This window comes from Hyla sarda, chromosome 2 (genome assembly GCF_029499605.1).
Source record: "Hyla sarda isolate aHylSar1 chromosome 2, aHylSar1.hap1, whole genome shotgun sequence".
Classification (NCBI taxonomy): domain Eukaryota; kingdom Metazoa; phylum Chordata; class Amphibia; order Anura; family Hylidae; genus Hyla; species Hyla sarda.
Window position 1 is genome coordinate 45,965,123 of NC_079190.1, and position 20,429 is coordinate 45,985,551.

The 20,429-nt window shown below is 45.9% G+C and overlaps 1 protein-coding gene across 1 annotated transcript in view; it reads left to right on the plus strand.

The window, feature by feature from the left end:
• The first annotated feature begins 15,187 nt into the window (after positions 1–15,187).
• Positions 15,188–20,429, plus strand: part of RNF17 (ring finger protein 17) — a 183,214-nt gene continuing 177,972 nt past the window's right edge. Inside the window, exon 1 of the mRNA XM_056560060.1 lies at positions 15,188–15,340. Within this exon, the coding sequence (XP_056416035.1) occupies positions 15,295–15,340 (46 nt within the window). The 5' untranslated portion in view covers positions 15,188–15,294. The remainder of the gene's footprint in view (positions 15,341–20,429) is intronic.

A 20,429-nucleotide genomic window follows, 5' to 3' on the forward strand; every position in this document is an offset into this window, starting at 1 on the left:
TCAATTACAATGACACTGACTAGATCCGGGGACAGTGGGATAACAGACAGACTTAACAAAATATGACCACACACTCACACAATAGTCCAGGGTCAACTAACCGCGTGAAAGCCAGGAGAAGTCAAAGTACCAAGTCGCTAATACCAGAGTGAAGTCGAGATGAAAGCCAAAAGTCAAAGATGCCGGGTTATACAGGAGAAACAGGGAATACACGCTAGCTACTGGAGCAAAAGACTCTTTCACATACGCTGACTGGTAGGTGTAACATAATAAACAAAGAACCTGTCAGAACCTTTTAACCCTATAGGTTCTGACAGTATTCCCCCCCCCCCCTTTTAAAAGGGGCCACTGGACCCTTAAATTTGGGTTTAGGTTTGTCCGGATGAGAATCGTGGAACCTTTTTGTCAAAGTGGAAGCATGAATAGAAGAAGCTGGAACCCACGATCTCTCCTCCAGACCATAACCTTTCCAATGAACCAAATACTGGACAGAATCCTGTACCTTTCAACTGTCCAGTATTTTGGAGACCTCATACTCCAGTTCTCCGTCGACCTCAACTGGAGGAGGTGGAACCGGGACTGGAGGCTGAGTAGGAACATAACGTTTTAACAAAGAGCAGTGGAACATATTATGAACTTTAAAAGAAGAAGGTAATTTTAATCTGTAACAACTTTATCACCAACTTAAAATTTTATGCCACAAGTACGTCTCTTGTTGGCAAATCTTTTTTGTAGTTCTTGGGCATTTCTCAGGTTCTTCTGAACCTGGGCCCAAACTGTGCACAGTTTACTCATGGTAGTCTCGACTTCAGGGTTAACACTATCAGTATTAGTAGAGGAAGAAAACTGTGCATTAAACCCATAAACACAAAAGAACAGTGACATACCAGTAAAATAATTTTTTGGGTTATTTAAGGCAAACTCAGCAAGAGACAGAAAAGATACCTATTCATCCTGTCTATCTGCTACATAACATCTTAGGTACTGTTCCACATTTTGATTCAACCTTTCAGTTTGACCGTTAGATTGGGGATGAAAAGCGGATGAAAAAGATAACTGAACACCCAACTGTTTACAAAAAGCTTGCCAAAATTTTGAAACAAATTGTACCCCTCGATCAGATACAATATTTTCTGGAACCCCATGATATCTAACAACATGTCTTAAAAATAAGTCAGCAAGAATTTTGGTCGAAGGGAGATTTTTCAAAGGAATGATATGACACTGTTTACTAAACCTATCCACCTCCACCCATAGAACAGTTTTTTCCTCAGATGGAGGCAGATCAGTCATAAAATCCATATAAATATGAGTCCAGGCCTTTTAGGAATGGACAATGGACACAATTCCCCTGCAGAACTTGTCCGAAGAGTTTTTGCTCGGGCACAAACTTCACAAGAAGCAACAAAAGCTTCCACAGAACTTAATTCAGGAGCTGAGTAAGAGAATGCCCACTACTGTGGATCTCCTTGCAACAAAGACATTATAAGTCCTACTCTCTGTCTAGACTGTAGTCTCATGCGAAAGTACAGCTTACAAATCTCCCTAAATACAACAAAATTCTTTTGGTCACCAGAAAAGCGATCAGGAAGATTAATTTTTGGTTCACTAGAAACAGCTGGAGGACAGACCACTGGCTGAACATTAGCTGTTTCCTGAGCATGAACCCTTTCAGCAAGGGATTGTACTAAATGTGTTAATCCCTGCATTTGCTCTACTAAAGCCATCATTGCTTTTATCTTAGCAAATGCAGGTATATTTGGGCCTGTGAAAATGTCACGTATGGTTTGGGAAGGAGTGCACACTAATCTCGCCCGCTCCCCCATCCCTGCCTACTTACGTCCCTGCCCTAAACGACAGGTCTGTAACCACGAAAACAGTCCCTTCCTGTATACGTGAGGGGCGTAATTGTCAAAATAATAAATTACAATGACACTGACTAGGTCCAGGGACAGTGGCATAACAGACAGACTTAACAAAATATGATTACACACTCACAAAATAGTCCAGAGTCAACTAACCACGTCAAAAGCCAGGGGAAGTCAAATTACCTAGTCGCTAATACCAGAGAGAAGTCGAGCTGAAAGCCAAAAGTCAAGGATGCCGGGTTATACAGGGGAAACAGGGAATACACGCTAGATACTGGAGCAAAAAGACTCTTTCACAGGCGCTGACTGAGAGCCAACTGCTGGGTTAAATAGGCAACTCATAGGTGCTCTTATCATGTGGTCAGCTGACCAGCTAGACAGCTAGGTGTAACCCGGCAACAAAATAAACAAAGAACCTGTCAAAACCTTCTGACACTTAGACTCCGCTCCTTGGTACAGTCCGTGTCATCTGCCACACAGGTCCAGCGGATCCACTACCACCAGTGTTCCAGTCTACTGCAAATTGAGTGTTACAAGGGGCATCAACCTCCAAAATAAAGGGCTTCTCCAGACCAGGTCTAGAAAGCACGGGAGCAGAGGCAAACGCAGACTTTAAACGCAGACTTTAAGCGAGAGAAGGCTTGTTCGGCCTCAGGAGGCCATGTCTTAGGATTAGTGCCCTTTTTAGTGAGAGCCACAATCGGAGCAACCAAGCAGGAGAAATGTGGGAAAAATTGACGATAATAGTTAGCGAATCTCAGAAAACATTGAATAGCCCGTAGGCCCGAAGGACGAGGCCAATCCAATACCGCAGAAAACTTTTCTGGATCCATCTGCAGACCTTAATGGGAAACGATGTAGCTGAGAAATAGACATTTCTCCAGTTGTCTCGAATAGACATTTCTCCAGTTTTGCGTAGAGATGATTCTTCCGAAGGTGTTGTAGAACCAGACGAACATGAGTACGATGCTCCTCTAAGTTTGTAGAGAAGATCAAGATGTCATCTAGGTACACGACAACACAGGAGTAGAGAAGATCTTGGAATATATCATTAACGAACTCTTGAAAAACGGCAGAAGCATTGCAAAGACCAAAAAGCCTCACAAGATATTCGAAATGTCCATCACGAGTATTGAAGGCCGTTTTACAATCATCTCCCTCGAGGATACGAATAAGGTGATATGCACCCTGCAAGTCCAACTTGGAGAAGACCTTGGCTCCACGGTGATTTTGTAGTCAATACATGGGCGGAGAAAACCATCCTTTTTCCCCACAAAGAAGAAACCTGCTCCGGCTGGAGAAGAGGACTTACGGATGAATCCCTTTTGGAGGTTCTCCTGGATATACTCTGCCATGGCTTTGGTCTCAGGAAATGACAACGGGTAAATTCTTCCACGAGGAGGAGTGGTACCAGGCAGTAGATCAATGGGGCAATCGTAAGGACGATGTGGGGGCAGGGACTCGGCCGGCTTCATGCAGAAAACATCTAAAAAGTTTTGGTAAGGTGGAGGCAGACCAGGCAAAGGAGGAGGACAAGAAACAACTTTAGGCTGGACTGACCTTAGACAAAGATTTTGACAGAACAGTCCCCAGTGAATCTTTCTCCAGTTCTCCAATCTAGTTGCGAAGAATGACATTGGAGCCAAGGAAGGCAAAGAAGAAGCTCTGAAGTACGGTGAGGCAGCACATAGAATTCAATCTTTTCTTTATGCAAGACTCCCACTTGCATGACGAGGGGCACAGTGCGGAAAAGCCCCTAACAGTCCAGGTTTTCTCCATTAACAGAGGAGATGAACAAAGGCTTGGCTAGCTGAGTAACAGGAAGATTATGTTTATGGACCAAGGAAGCATCAACAAAGTTGCCTGTGGACCCGGAGTCCAAAAATGCTGTAGCGCTGAAGGAAGACTTGGCAGAAGTGGAGACTTGTACTGTAATGGTCAAGCGAGGAGGGGTAGTATTCACACCTAGGGACGCCTCTCCCACATGCCCTAGGTGTGTGCATTTCCCAGCTGCTGAGGTCGAACTGTACAGTCTTTGAGGAAGTGCTCCAGGCTAGCACAATACAGGCAAAAATTTGAGATCTTTCCTGTTGCATCAGGCGAGAACAATCTTCTTGCATAGCCTCTTCAGCAAGAGGCACAGGAGACTGTTGAGGAGGATGTTGAAACACAGGCACCAAGCGAGGATATCGCCATGTTCGGACAGGTTCTCTCTCCAAACGAAGCTCCTCCTGTCGCTCAGCAAAACGCACATCAATACGTGTAGCCAGGTGGATACCTTCAGTCAAGGAGGACAGAGGATAACGTTCAGAGAGAGCATCATTTATCCTGCTAGACAGTCCTTTTTGAAAGTAGCGCACAAGGCCTCGTCATTCCATGCCAGTTCAGAGGCTAGAGTGCTGAATCGAACCGCGTAGTCACCAATGGAGGAATTCCCTTGACAGAGATTTAATAAAGCCGTCTCAGCCGAAGAAGCACGTGTGGGTTCCTCAAAGACACTGCGGAATTCAGCGAGAAAGGCTGTCAGATTGCAGGAGATCGGGTCACCGCGGTCCCAAAGAGGCGTAGCCCAGGCCAGGGCTTTTCACGACAGGAGACTGAGGACAAACGCCACCTTAGCTCGTTCCGTGGGGAACTGGTCAGGCACGAGCTCCAGATGCAAGGAGCACTGTGTAATGAAGCCTCTACACAACTTCGGATCTCCATCGTACTTTGAGGGTAAAGGTAATCGTAACTTAGACCCAGAAGACGTTGCAGGAGTAGGTGGAGAAACTTGAGATGGTTGCGGCTGCTGCTGTTGTATGGCCAATAACTGCTGCATCATTGCAGACAACTGAGGGAGCTGCTGTGCCTGTCGGGCCAACTGCTGCGACTGTCGCACCACAACAGAGGGAAGATCCGCAACTTCAGGCAGGGGTACCTCAGCGGGATCTATGGCCGGATCTTACTGTAACACTCACGGTTCAGTAGACAGGAACACTTGTGGTAATGGATCCGCTGGACCTGTGTGGCAGATGACTCGGACCGTACCAGGGAATGGAGTCTAAGGTGCCGCTGGTTTTCACCAGAGCCCACCGCAAAGCGGGATGGACTTGCTGCGGCAAGCGGCACCCAGGTCGTTACCCCTGGCATGGCTCGACCACACAGGTGGCTGAGGAGATTCGAGCCACAGGTAGGATATGGCAAGGCGGCACAGAAGCGTACTCAGGGACAAAGCAGGAGGTCAGTAGGCAGGCGGCAAAGGAACAAGGTCAGGTCACAGAACAAGGGTCAGAAACACGGCAAGGCAGCTCTCTGGAACGTTTTCTCTCAGGCACAAGGCAATAAAGATCCGGCAGGGAAGTGTGGGAGGTGCAGGAACTTATAGAAGAGGCACAGGTGTTTCACATAATTATGGGTGTACTGGCCCTTTAAATCTCAGAGCTGAGAGGCAACAGAGGAATGAGCTAAGTGACGGGCTGGGATTCGCATGCGGGCGCGTCCCTTGATGGGAATCCTGGCAGCATGGGAGAGGGGGACAATGCGTTCACGGCCAGCGCGTGCGACCGGAGCACAAGGCGTGACACAATGCTTGTCCTCAGTGCACACAGCCCTGCTTGTCCTTACTGCACAGAGCCCTGCTTGTCCTTACTGCACAGAGCCCTGCATGTCCTCAGTGTACGGAGCCCTGCTTGTCCTCAGTGCACAGAGCCCTGCTTTGTCCTCAGTGTAGAGCCCTGCTTGTCCTCAGTGCACACAGCCCTGCCTGTCCTCTGTGCACAAAGCCCTGCTTGTCCTCAGTGCACAGAACCCTGTTTGCCCTGCCCTTACGTTATGTACAGGGTGGGCCATTTATATGGATACAGCTTAATAAAATGGGAATGGTTGGTGATAATAGCTTCCTGTTTGTGGCACATTAGTATATGTGAGGGGGGAAACTTTTCAAGATGGGTGGTGACCATGGTGGCCATTTGAAGTCGGCCATTTTGAATCCAACTTTTGTTTTTTCAATAGGAAGAGGGTCATGTGACACATCAAACTTATTGGGAATTTCACAAAAAAACCAATGATGTGCTTGGTTTTAACATAACTTTATTCTTTCATGAGTTATTTTACAAGTTTCTCTTTGTTTACAGCCATTGACATGTCGTCGAGGTTAACACGTGAGGAGCGGATAGAAATTGTGTTGATGTCTGGTGAATGCAGTAACTGGGTCATTGCAGCAGATTTCAATGCAAAGCACCCTACGAGACCACCCATCTCCCATGCTACAGTTAGCAAACTGCTTGCTAAGTTTCGTGAAACTGGTTCAGTGTTGGATTTGCCAAAATGTGGACGCATGAAATCTGTCACTAATGAAGAAACATCAGTGGCTGTCCTAGCTTCATTCAGCAAGAGCCCACAGCGTAGCACTCGCCGCATGTCACTGGAGAGTGGCATTAATTGAACATCCCTTTGGCGAATATTAGCTACTCACAAATGGCACCCTTACAAACTCCAGCTACTGCAGCATCTCAACGAGGATGACCCAGATCGGCGCATTGAATTTGCAGAATGGGCAAAACAAAAATTGGAACAGGACCCTCAGTTTACGCAGAATATTTTGTTCAGTGATGAGGCAAACTTTTATGTGAATGGTGAAGTTAACAAACAAAACCACCGCTATTGGTCTGACACTAACCCACATTGGATAGATCCCTCCAAGACTGTTGGAACCCAAAAATTGATGGTACGGTGTGGTATATGGGGTACAAAGATAATGGGGCCATTCTTCATCAATGGAAACCTCTGAAAAATTGTTACATGATGATGCGTTTCCCTCTTTATGCACTGAAGCTGGCACATTCCCTGAGTTTTTCCAGCAAGATGGTGACCACCACATTATGGGTGTCAGGTCCGAGCATTCCTAGATGAACAGTTTCCTGGAAAGTGGATTGGTCATCGTGGGCCAGTTGAATGGCCCCCAAGGTCTCCCGATCTGACCCCCTTTGACTTTTATCTTTGGGGTCATCTGAAGGCAATTGTCTATGCTGTGAATATACGAGATGTGCAGCACCTGAAACTATGGATACTGGAAGCCTGTGCTATCATTTCTCCTGTGGTGTTGCTATCAGTGTGTGAAGAATGGGAGAAGAGGGTTGCATTGACAATCCAACACAATGGGCAGCACATTGAACACATTTTATAAGTGGTCAGAAAATTGTAAATAACTCATTAAAGAATAAAGTTAAGTTCAAACCAAGCACATCATTGTTTTTCTTGTGAAATTCCCAATAAGTTTGATGTGTCAAATGACCCTCTTCCTGTTGAAAAAACAAAAGTTGGATTCAAAATGGCCGACTTCAAATGGCCACCATGGTTACCACCCATCTTGAAAAGTTTCCCCCCTCACATATACTAATGTGCCACAAACAGGAAGTTAATATCACCAACCATTCCCATTTTATTAAGGTGTATCCATATAAATGGCCCACCCTGTAGTAATCTATTATATTACTCCCTCAAGTTACAATATTCATTGCTTTCAGGATGACCATTGTGCAAAAACTATTAGATTATACACAGTCTATTATATTAATACATTATTAGATAAGTACTCTGACTTTATACGGGTTATCCTTTCACATGTCACCTGCATAGTAAATATTTCTTACAACTACCCGCTGCCAAGCAGTGTAAGGAATGATGGAAGGAGGAGCGCTCAGAACCTAGTGTCCTCAGCCACCGCAATAACCACAGAGATGTTGGAACATATTATAATTAGGTGACAGACATCAGAGCTTACTCATATTTCAGTTTACAGTCACATTCCACTCTGGTTGTCCATAGAAGCAGCAGGGTGACATTTTATACTTAGTCCCTTATTTGAGAAGCGGCAAGTGAAAACCATCATCATTGCCAAGGAAGAAAACTAGGAAAGAAAACATAAAATATGAGAGTGATTTACCCAATAAAGTCGTGCTCTCTTCTCATTTCTTAGTAACATCTGTTTCTTTGAAATGTGACAACCACTAAAAGCAGCTATTGCAGCATCCTGAAGGGTTGTCATTCAGCTTCCCCTGACTGTCAAATCTGCCTAGTGTTTGACAAAAAAAATATTTTCATATGTGCACTGCCCAATTTTGCCCATAGTGGGAGTTATAGTTTTGCTAAAGCTGGAGAGCCACAGGGTGAGGATCAATACGTAAAGTGATCACAACCTGTGGTTATAGACCCACTTTGCCCCTGGGGATAAGATGTCTGGGGACGGAGTACCCCTTTAAAGGCTTTTTTAGGATAAGTTCACACTGTGTCTTTGTTACCGTATAATGTATACGGTTTTAGGAAAATACGTTAACGGATGCTTAAAACAGAGGTTTTCTAGACCAGTTTTTCCCAACCAGTGGGGCTCCAGCTGTTGCAAAACTGCAACTCCCAGCTTGCCCGGACAGCCTTTGGCTGTCCGGGCATGCTGGGAGTTGTAGTTTTGCAACAGCTGGAGGTACCCTAGTTGGCAAACACTGGTCTAGATATATGATTCTATACAATTTTTAAGAAAAGAGTTGTTTAAAGGAGAAGTATCGTGGACAAAAACGAGGATACGTTTTAGATCGCGGGGGATCCGAGCGCAGATTCCGTCTTGCGGCTGCCGCCAAAAATACTTTGGCGGTGGGACGGCGCGGCACTGCGCCGTCACCATTGATGACTATGCAGTGCTTGTGGACTTCTGCGCAAAGAATGAACACGCTCTTTCTCTGCGCGGAACAATTTCAGCGGCGGAATTGTCTCAGTGTGAACGGGTCTCGCCAAAGACCCATTTACACTGATTGTACTGTTCACTGTGCGGAATTCCATTCGTGGAATTCCGCTGACGGAATTCACCAGGAATTATGGAGTGTGAACGTACCCTTAGGGTAGGTCCACACTGCGTTCCTGCCTCAATAAATGTATCCGGATGCTGATGTATACTGTTAATTGGCCAAACAGAGTAAACTCCATTCAGAGTCACTTGACTCCATTCAGGATGTATCCACTATTTTAAGTGGACTCTAAAACAGGGACTGTTGCGCTTTTTAAATAGCACATACGTTCTGAAAGGAGTCACTAGGTGACTCCGTTAGGCCATAGAAGTGAATGGGGTCTGCTTATCCTTTTAACAGTATACATCAACATCCCGTTTTCGGCAGGATACCGACGGATACAATTAATGGGGCCAGGAACACAGTGTGGACCTACATATGTAATTTTTACATGTGTATAATCATCATGGACCCCTGGCAATTAAAGGGCACATGGGGATGTCACTGTGAGGTGGGTGGGGGGCATTATTATGTGGGTACTGTGTTTGGCACATTTTGTTGAATCTTTCTTTTAGTTGTAAGCTGCAACCAATCAGATTACTTCTTTAAAAAGTACCTGTCTCCAAATAAACTTTTCTAAACTAACTCAGGCTATGTTCCCTAACTACTCCTAAGACCCCTCCAGCCGTTACATTTTTTTTTACAGCTTTAAAAAAAAAAAAAAAAGTGTATCATACCTTTCTTCTTGCTCACAGTGCAATCTCCCATCAGGAAAAAGTGGGCGTGTCCCAGCAGGCGTGACATCACTGAAGCCTGCTGGGGGACCCCTTCTGCCCTCACATGGTTGCAGTGCTGTTATGAATAGAAGACCAAGACTTCAAGCTCTATGCAACTTTCTGTGAGAATCTGTGGAGCTTTTACTTTCTGTGCAGCTGACAATCAAGCTCAGTGCAGAGAAACACTTCCTGAGTTTGGACTCCTGCCAGGCCAGGAGGAGACCAAACTCACTGTATTAATTGTGGCAGGGAACAGAACAGAGCCACCTAGTGGCTGTTTTTATAATACATTTTAAACATATTTTATGTTGATAATTTTTATGTTGATAATTTTAAAAGCAAGTGAATGGGAAAGTATCTGCTAATTACACAAGGAACACTATATTAAAAGTTTTATTTGGTGACAGGTTCTCTTTAATTTTTCAAAAAGGCCTCTGGAAAAAAAATAATCGATCTGATTGGTTGCTGTGGGCAACTGCTCCCCTTTTTTTGGTAAATCTAAAGCTATGTTCACATGGTGGAATTTCTGTCCTTTCTCTCAGATTCTGTTTTACCAAGCTGGCAGAGGATTTTTTTTATGCAGTTTTGCGATTTGCGTGCGGAATTTGGGCGAAATTTATACAGAATTTCTTTTGCTCAACACACAGATTCCTGACATAATTCAAAGTCCTATTGGCTTCAGTGGGACTCTGTAGCGTTACCTTCATGTTGGAGAATTTCCAAGCTAAATTGTTCTGCCAGATTTCCCACGGAAATTCTGCCGTGCCAATATACCCTTAGGCTATATTCACATGTCCACATGTCTGGACATTCCGCAAACTTCGGTTTATGGGGGGCGCTAAGACTACACAGTAATGCGCCATCTTCATAGACAGCTATGCATTCCGTGTGGAGTCTGCAGAGAGAATGAACAAGTTCATTCTTTTTGTGGATGCAGAAAACTGAATTTTCGTGCCATAAACATCCAGCACAGAAATTCCGCCATGTGCACAGTGCAGCAGGACTCTGCTGCAGCCGAATCTCCGCATCAAATTCCACTCCGGAATCCGACATGGAAATTCCTCTGGCTATGTTCACACAGCAGAAAATGTGCAGAATGTCCGCCTGGAAAACATGGGTTAACATTCCTCACATTTGGATACTCCATCTCAGAGACTGCAATGCATTTCCAAGCGGATTCTCCAGAAATAATAGTCAAGTCTATTTTTTCGCCAGATGCCAGAATCAAGATTCCGGATTGTGCACAGTGCAGCAGAACCCCATTGAAATCAATGGAGCAGAATGCCCATATTCTGGCGGAATTCTGCACAGACATTCCGCTGTGTAAACATACTCATACTAGTGATGCGGCTTATTAAAAATTGGTAACCATGGCTGATATTCCCTACATTTGTGTGAACATGGACCACGCAGGTCTACAGCACTGTGCATACAAGATGAGCAGCATGTATTGAAACTATTGTAAGGGTGCATGCACACCACTTTTTTGCAATACAGTTCCCGTATACGGTTTCAAGTTAAAAACCGTATGGAACTGTATGCATTGACTTAACTTTGTAAATCGTATGTCAAACGCATCATCCAGTTTATAGTCCGTTTTGCGTCTTATACGGTTTTGTCCGTTTTCTTTACCTGTACCCAAAACCGTAGTCTACCACGTTTTTTGGTCAGGGTGAAAAACTGTATTAACCCCTTAACTCCTTAAGGACGTAGGGCATACCTGTACGCCCTACGCCCGGTCCCGGTGTTTATAACGGGGTGACGCCATGACCCCGCATCACACCGGGTGTGCCACGCGCTGTTAACCCTTCAGACGAGGCAATCAAAGTTGACCGCCGCGTCTGAAAAGGAAAGTAAACGCTTCCCGGCAGCTCAGTCGAGCTGATCAGGACATCACGATAAAATTGCGATGTTCCGATCAGCTGGGACGCAGGCGGAGGTCTCCTTACCTGACTCTGTGGCGTCCGATCGTCGATTGCTCCAAGCCTGAGCTACAGGCTTGAGCAATCAAGCCCCTATCTGACTGATCCGTGCAAAGCTATGGCTTTGCAGTGATCAGCATAGGAGATCAGTGTGTGCAGTGTTATAGGTTCCTATGGGAGCTATAGCACTGCAAAAAAAAAAAGGGAAAAAAAAAAGTTAACAAAGGTCATTTAACCTCTTCCCTAATAAAAGTTTGAATCACCCCCCTTTTCCCATAAAAAAAAAACTGTGTAAATAAAAATAAACATATGTGGTATCGCCGCGTGCGAAAATGTCCGAACTATAAAAATATATTGTTAATTAAATCGCAAGGTCAATGGCGTGCACGCAAAAAAATTCCAAAGTCCAAAATTGTGTATTTTTGGTCACTTTTTATATCATGAAAAAACAAATAAAAACCGATCAAAAAGTCCCATCAATACAAAAATGGTACCAATACAGAACACAACGCAAAAAATGAGCCCTCATACTGGCCCGTACGTGGAAAAATAAAAAAGTTATCTGGGTTAGAAGATGAGAATTTTTAACATATAAATTTCCCTGCATGTAGTTATGATTTTTTCCAGAAGTGCGACAATATCCAACCTATATAAGTAGGGTATCATTTTAACCGTATGGACCTACAGAATAAAGATAAGGTGTCATTTTTACCGAAAAATGCACTGCGTAGAAACGGGAGCCCCCAAAAGTTACAAAAGGAAATTTTTTCTTCAATTTTGTCGCACAATAATTTTTTTTTCCGTTTCGCCGTGGAATTTTTGGTAAAATGACTAATGTCACTGCAAAGTAGAATTGGTGGCGCAAAAAATAAGCCATCATATGGAATTTTATGTGCAAAATTGAAAGCGTTATGATTTTTAGAAGGTGATGAGGAAAAAATGAAAATGCAAAAACGGAAAAACCCGTCCGGGCTGCAAAATAAAAGAAAACACACTTTCTTTTACTTGCCAACGAGCCCCCGGAGCTCCGGTACAGGTGTTCGGTCCCCGGGTTGTATTCTTCTTACTTCCTGTTAGCCCGGCACGTCACACGGAGCTTCAGCCTATCACCAGCCGCAGCGATGTCCCGCCTCGGCCGGTGATAGGCTGAAGCTCCGTGTGACGTGCCGGGCTAACAGGAAGTAAGAAGAATACAGCCCGGGGACCAAACACCTGTACTGGAGTGTACCGGAGCTCCGGGGGCTCGTTGGCAGGTAAGAGAAAGTGTGTTTTCTTTTATTTTGCAGCCGGGATAAAAGGAAAAAAGTGTGCGCCGGAGTACTCCTTTAAGGACTCAGACAATTTTATTTTTAAGTTTTCGTTTTTTCCTCCTCGCCTTTAAAAAATCATAACTCTTTTATATTTTCATCCACAGACTAGTATGAGGGCTTGTTTTTAGCGCGACCAGTTGTCCATTGTAATGCCAACACTCACTTTACCATAAAATGTATGGCGCAACAAAAAAAAACACTATTTGTGTGGGGAAATTAAAAAGAAAACCACAATTTTGCAAATTTTGGAAGGTTTTGTTTTCACACCGTACAATTTACGGTAAAAATGACGTGTTCTTTATTCTTTAGGTCAATACGATTAAAATGACCCCCATGATAACGTACTTTTCTATTACTGTTGAGCTTAAAAAAATCTCAAACTGTTTAACCAAATTAGTACGTTTAAAATCCCCCTATTTTGAAGACCTATAACTTTTTCATTTTTCCGTATAAGCGGTGGTATGAGGGCTAATTCTTTGCGCCGTGATCTGTAATTTTTATTGATACCATATTTGCTTATATAAAACTTTTAATACTTTTTTTAATACGTTTTTTTGGGAATAAAATGTTATAAAAAAGAAGCTATTTTGGACTTTTTTTTTTTACGTTCACGCCATTCACCGTACGGTATCATTAACATTTTATTTTAATAGTTGGGATATTTACGCACACGGCGATACCAAATGTGTATATAAAATTATTTTTTTTACACCTTTTGGGGGCGAAATAGGGAAAATGGGACAATTTACGTTTTTATTGGGGAGGGGGTTTTTCAAATTTTTTAAAACTTTTTTAACTTTTATTTTTACACTTTAATAGTCCCCATAGTGGACTATTTATAGCATTCATTCGATTGCTAATACTGTTCAGTGCTATGCATAGGACATAGCACTGATCAGTGTTATCTGTCATTTTCTGCTCTAGTCTGCTCGGTCGCAGACCAGAGCAGAAGACCCATGGAAGGCAGCGGAGGCAGGTGAGGGGACCTCCTTCTGCCGTTCTGGATGATCGGATCGCCGCGTCAGCGCTGCGGGTGATCCGATCATCCATTTTAGTGACTGCGATGTTGCAGATGCCGTGATCTGTATTGATCACGGCATCTGAGGGGTTAATGGCGGACTTCCGCGCGATCACAGATGTCCGCCATTACGGGCAGGTCCCTGGCTGCTATCAGCAGCCGGGACCTGCCGTGCATGACACGAGCATCGCTCCGATGCTTGCGGTTATGCATAGGACGTAAACGTACGTCCTGGTGCGTTAAGTACCAGCTCACCAGGACGGACTTTTACGTCAAGCATCATTAAGGGGTTAAACCGTATAAGGTTTTTTTAAACATGGGAGTCAATGGGAACCGTACAGAACTGTATGTGCTTACGGTTCCATCCGGTTTTCACCATAAGGTTTTTGACTTTGCAGTTTTTTTTTTCTTGGAATTTCAATCAAACAAGTGAAACTTTATTCAAAATGGAGTGAAAAGTTAAAAAAGTAGACATCATTTTTCAAACCGTATACGGTTTTCAACCTTTTATGGGTTAAAATTTGTACACACGTTTTGATACAGTTTAGTCATGTTTTGAGGAATCCGTTTTTCCTCAAATGACTGATACGGGAACTGTACAGTGGTCCCTCAACATACGATGGTAATTCGTTCCAAACGACCCATCGTTTGTCGAATCCATCATATGTTGAGGGATTCGTGCAATGTAAAAAGTGCATTTAATACTCACCTGTCCCCGCCGCTCCGGACCGCGTCCTCACCGCTCCCGATGCTGTCCCAGGGGCTCCCGATGCTGTCCCGCTGCTCCAGCGTATTCTTCGTGATCCTCCGGCTTCTTCCGCATCTTCTGCAGGGTCCGGGCCTCGCTTTCTGGTGAAGTTATTACGTTGCTACCCAGGCACGGCGTGCGCAGCAACGTAATAACGACGCCGGAAAGCGAGGCCGGACCCCGGAGAAGATGCAGAAGACGCCAGAGGATCGCGAAGTGGACCCGGAGCAGCGTGGATAGGTAAGTGAACCTGTCCGGGATGCTTAAACTGCTATTCGACAGCAGCTTAAGCATTTTGCGCTGTCGGATAGCAGTTAATGCGAAGGCCCCGATATATAAAAGCATCGTATGTCGATTTGATCATATGTCGGGGCCATCGCATGTCGGGGGGTTACTGTATTGCAAAAACATGGTGCCCATAGCAACTAGATTATGGCTTTTACTTCTTCGATAATAATAAATAAATAATAGTTATAATAAAAATAAATATAATAAAAATGAAAGAAGCACTCTGGTTGCTATGGGCAACCCTCTCTATACATCTCTACACCGGGGTTTCGCAAACAGGGTACCTCCAGCTGTTGCAAAACAACTCCCAGCATGCCCGGTCAGCCTTTGGCTGTCCGGGCATGCTGGGAGTTGTAGTTTTACAACAGCTGGAGTCACTGTGCTTAGACACCACTGGTCTACACACATTCACTCACCACCACAAGGGTAAGGCTCACGTTGGCCCTTATATGCCTAGTCAGGACAAGGCAAAGGGCGGGGCCTAAAACCGCGCCACCGCCTAGCTTCTAAAAGGAAGGGGGAGGGGCCTAGGTAGGTGCCGCCCTTGATCACGTGGCGGGCTGCGGAGCGGCTTGTAGCGCGCGAAAGAGGACGGAGACTCTAAAAATGGCGGACGGCGAGTGGAAGTGCGATAGCTGTCATCACTCCGCGGGTAAGGTGGCGCACCCTGTGTGGCCCCTCTATGTGTCAAGTGTAAACAACCCAAAAACCATTTGGTTAAGGTATGCGTTTATTCGGGTACCAAGGGGCCTCCCCAACTTGTGGCGTCATAGGAACAAGTAGAGTCCGGCGGCCTCAGGGTAAAGGTTTTAACCAATCCCGTTTCAGTTTTCATTTTTTTTTTCATTTAACGCACGTTAGGGGGAAATAAGAACAGCAAGCTGATTGGTTGTGAGTTTGTCACGTGCTCTAGTGTGAGAAGCGCGTGTGGCAGTGTAATCAGTACCGCTCTATATAAAAACAAAAAAAACGCACTAGTGTGAATTGTGGTTTGTTGGGTGAATGGTTTATAGTAAATCAGTATTATAAAACAAAAAGTGGTTGACTGCTTTTTATAGGGATATTCTCATCCCTATAATAGATGCTTAGCGCTGTTTGCCAACTTGCGGCTCTCTAGCATGCTGGGAGTTGTAGTCCTTAGGCTGCATTTTCATCTCGTTTTTGCAATGCGGTTCCCGTATCCGGTTTCAGTGAAAAAAACATATGAAACCGTATGTATAGACATTTCATAGAAAACCGTATGCCCAACATAGCATCTGGTTGTGTACGTTTTGCAACATTTACGATTTTATCCGTTTTGTTTTTTTGTACACAAAACTGTCTACTACGGTTTTATGTCCAGGTGAAAAACCAGATACAACCCATATGTTTTTTTTTTTAAATTGTGGTCTATGGGAACCGTACTGAACCGTATGTGCGTACGGTTCCATCCGGTTTGCACATGTGCAGTGCACGCCGAAAGATCTTCCCACAAATAGAACAAGAACTTTATTTAATTAAGGACAAACAAAACCGTATCCGTTTTTTTTTTTTTCTTTAAAAAAAAACGTATTAAACCGGATGCAGCCGGACATCCGTTTTCAACCCGTATACGGTTTAAAACCGTACAGAGGTCTATACGGTTCGGTCCAGTTTTGAGACATGATTTTTTTTTTTTTTAACCAAAAACCTGATATGGGAAGCGTATTGGATAAACGAGATGTGAATGCAGCCTTAGAACTGCTGGCAAGCCAGAGGTTGGTGAACATGGATTGTGCAATGAGCAGCTGGGAGAAATCCATCTCAGATTTCGGGTTGTGGTCCCTTATGACCCGTTCACTCATCTGAGCTGGGCTGCAGTGCAACCTGCGTGGTGGCCAAGTCACTTTCCTTTTATTTTTCAAAAAAGTTCTTCCCATGTAGATTCTTCACTTAGTCGCCATTGGGGAGAGGCAAAGTTGCCCATAGCAACCAATCAGATGGCTTCTTTAATTTTTCAGAGGCCTTGTTAAAAATATAAGAAGTGATTTGATTAGTTGCTATGGGCAACTGGACAACTTTTCCTCTGCACAGGTTTTGATAAATCTCCCCCCCCATGTGCTTAATATGGTTGCCTATGGTTACTACAATTGCTTCTAACATGGCCGAGCTGTTGGGGATGAGCATGCCTACAAAGTCCCCGTCTGTCCACCTTTCAGCAACACTACTAAAGCACATACCAACCTATCCTGCAGTGTTTCCCAACCAGAGTGCCTTCAGCTGTTGCAAAAAACACCAGTTGTGGTGTGTGTGTTGGCATTTTTGCCAAAAAAGTTGTGTATGGGGCTTCTGAACATAGCAGGGGGAGACTTATAAAAACCTGTCCAGAGGTAAAGTTGCTCATATCAACCAAGCAGCGGTTTTTGTTTGTTTTTTCCGAGGCATTTTCAAAAATGTGATCTGATTGGTTGCTATGAGCCACTTTTCCTCTGGACAGTTTTTGATAAATCTCCCCCCGCAGAGTTCAGCATATGGCAATATCCATACGTCCCATAGAGAGCCTGCCTATTACTTTGGAGGACAGTGAATCTCTGGATTTATAATCTGTGGGGTTTCTACTACTCAGCTAGTTATCCCCTATCCTGTGAATAAAGGATCATTTTTTATTTTGGAGCAATTTTTAAGTTACCGTATATACTCGAGTATAAGCCGAGTTTTTCAGCACTATTTTCCATGCTGAAAACTAAAGATCAACCGATATTGTTTTTTTAGGGCCAATACCGATAATCGGTGCAGGTTAGAGCCGAAAGCCGATAACTTATACTGGAATATCGGTAAAAGTTATCGGCTATTTATCCCCTTGCGACACTGCTGCAGATCATTGATTTAAAGCGGGTGCTTTAAATCAATGAACTGCAGTGGCTTTGCGGTGCCAGAGACCGCCGCCACCACCTGCTTCTTTTCCCCTGCCTGTCCTGAGTCCTATAACCGCCACCGCTCAATTCCCCCCCCACCGCCGCACCGCTCCGCGCCCCCTACCGCCCGTGCCGTGTCGCACCCCTCACCGCACCGCCCCGGCCCCCCCATTCCCGGTTTTATAATTACCTGTTCCTGGGGCCCGGATTCAACTCTACATCTGGCTCCGGTGGGTTCTCCTGAGCTGTGCGCACTGACGGTGACGTCGCGTCACTTGTCATTGCGCACAACGTAACTCAGGAAGCAGCAGGAGCCGGAAGTAGTGTGGACCCCGGGAACAGGTAATTATAAAACCGTGGATGGGGGAGGCAATGGGTCCGGGTTGGTGTGGTGGGGGGTGCGACGTGGTGCGGGAGGCGGGCCATTATTGGCTTATCGGCAAGGTAATTGCTGATACCGATAATGCCCAAAATCGTGATTATCGGCCGATAATATCAACCAAACCGATAATCGGGCGATCCCTACTGAAAACGCCCCCCTCGGCTTATACTTGAGTGAACTCTCCGCCTGTCAATCCCTTCTCAGTGGTCTTCAACCTGGGGACCTCCAGATGTTGCAAAACTACAACTCCCAGCATGCCCGGACAGCCAACGGGCATGCTGGGAGTTGTAGTTTTGAAACCTCTGGAGGTCCCCAGGTTGAAGACCACTGCGGCCTTCGTCATCATCCAGACACCCCCTTTAGTTTTCTAATCACCTCCCCTCGGTGGTAAGGAAGGGTGAGCTGGTCCGGGCCATCTATGCTGCAGGGACCGTCCGGTGGGGAGGGTTAGTTGTTGGGGGCTGTCCATTTTCCCCGGGGGGGGCCCTCTTCTCCGGGCGCAGACTAGTGATGTTGCCTTGACGACGATGACGCACAGGGATGCGCATGAACGTCCCTGTGCGTCGTCCTCAAGGCAACGTCACTAGTCCGGGCCCGGAGTGCGGAGAAGAGGGCCTCCCGGGTGAAATTGCACAGCCCGCAACGACTAATCCTCCCCAATGGACGGTCCCTGCAGCATAGATGGCCCGGACCAGCTCACCCTTCCTTCCCACCGAGGGGAGGTGAGTCGAAAACTAAATGGGGTGTCTGGGTGATGACGAAGGCCGCAGTGGTCTTCAACCTGCGGACCTCCAGAGGTTTCAAAACTACAACTCCCAGCAGGCCCGGACAGCCATCGGCTGTCCGGGCATGTTGTGAGTTGTAGTTTTGCAACATCTGGAGGTCCGCAGGTTGAAGACCACTGATGAAGGGGGGGATGATGACGGGGTCTGGATGACATCTGGAGGTCCGCAGGTTGAAGACCACTGATGACAGGGGGGGGGGGGTTGATGTATTTCCCACCCTAGGCTTATAGTCGAGTCAATAACTTTTCCTGGGTTTTTGGGGTGAAATTAGGGGCCTTGGCTTATATTCGGGTCGGCTTATACTCGAGTATATACGGTAGGTTTAAGTTTTTAAGTTAGAAAGGTAGGGATTGGAATAACCATTTTTAGAGTACGTTCACATCTGCGTATTTCTGTTGCATATTTGCTTCCTCAGATTTAACTGCCCATTAAAGTCAATGGACAGCAGATCTGCAGGGGAAATACGCACTTGTGGACGCACCCTCAACCCCTTAAGGACTCCGCGTTTTTCAGTTTTTGCATTTTTTGCATTTTCGTTTTTTCCTCCTTACCTTTTAAAAATCACAACCCTTTCAATTTTCCACCTAAAAATCCATATTATGGCTTATTTTTTTGCGCCACCAATTCTACTTTGCAGTGACATTAGTCATTTTACCCAAAAATCCATGGCGAAACAGAACAAAAAATTATTGTGCAACAAAATTGAAGAAAAACGCCATTTTGTGACTTTTGGGGGCTTCCGTTTCTACGTAGTACATTTTTCTGTAAAAGTTACACCTTATCATTATTCTGTAGGTCCATACGATTAAAATGATCCCCTACTTATATACCGTATTTATCGGGGTATACCACGCACCAGCCTATAACATGCACCCTCATTTTACCAAGGATATTTGGGTAAAAAAAGTTTTTTACCCAAATATCCATGGTAAAATGAGGGTGCGTGTGTGCGCGTGTATACCCCGATACACCCCCAGGAAAGGCAGGGGGAGAGAGGCCGTCGCTGCCCGCTTCTCTCCCCCTGCCTTTCCTGGGGTCTAGAGCCCTGCTGCCGGCCCTTCTCTCTCCCTGGCTATCGGCACCGCTGCCCGTTCTGTCCCCCTGACTATCGGTACCAGCGCCGCATTGCCGGCGCCGATAGCCAGGGGGAGAGAAGCGGCGCCGACAGCCAGGGGGAGAGAAGGGGCAGCGGCACCCATTGCCGGCGCTGCTGCCCCGTTGCCTCCCCCCATCCCCGGTGGCATAATTACCTGGGTCGGGTCCGTGCTGCTGCAGGCCTCCGGCGCGCGTCCCCTGTGTCGTTGCTATGCACGGCGCGGCGCATTGACGTCATGCGCCGCGCCGTGCAGCGCATAGCAACAACACCGGGGACGCACGCCGGAGGCCTGCAGCAGCGCGGACCCGACCCAGGTAGTTATGCCACCGGGGATGGGGGGAGGCAACGGGGCAGCGGCGCTGGCAATGGGTGCCGCTGCCCTTTCTCTCCCCCTGGCTGTCGGCGCCGCTTCTCTCCCCCTGGCTATCGGCGCCGATAGTCAGGGGGACAGAACGGGCAGCGGCGCAGATAGCCAGGGGGAGAGAAGGGCCGGCAGCAGCGCTCTAGACCCCAGGAAAGGCAGGGGGAAAGAAGCGGGCAGCGACGGCCTCTCTCCCCCTGCCTTTCCTGGGGGTGTATCGGCGTATAACACCTTTGTCTAAATT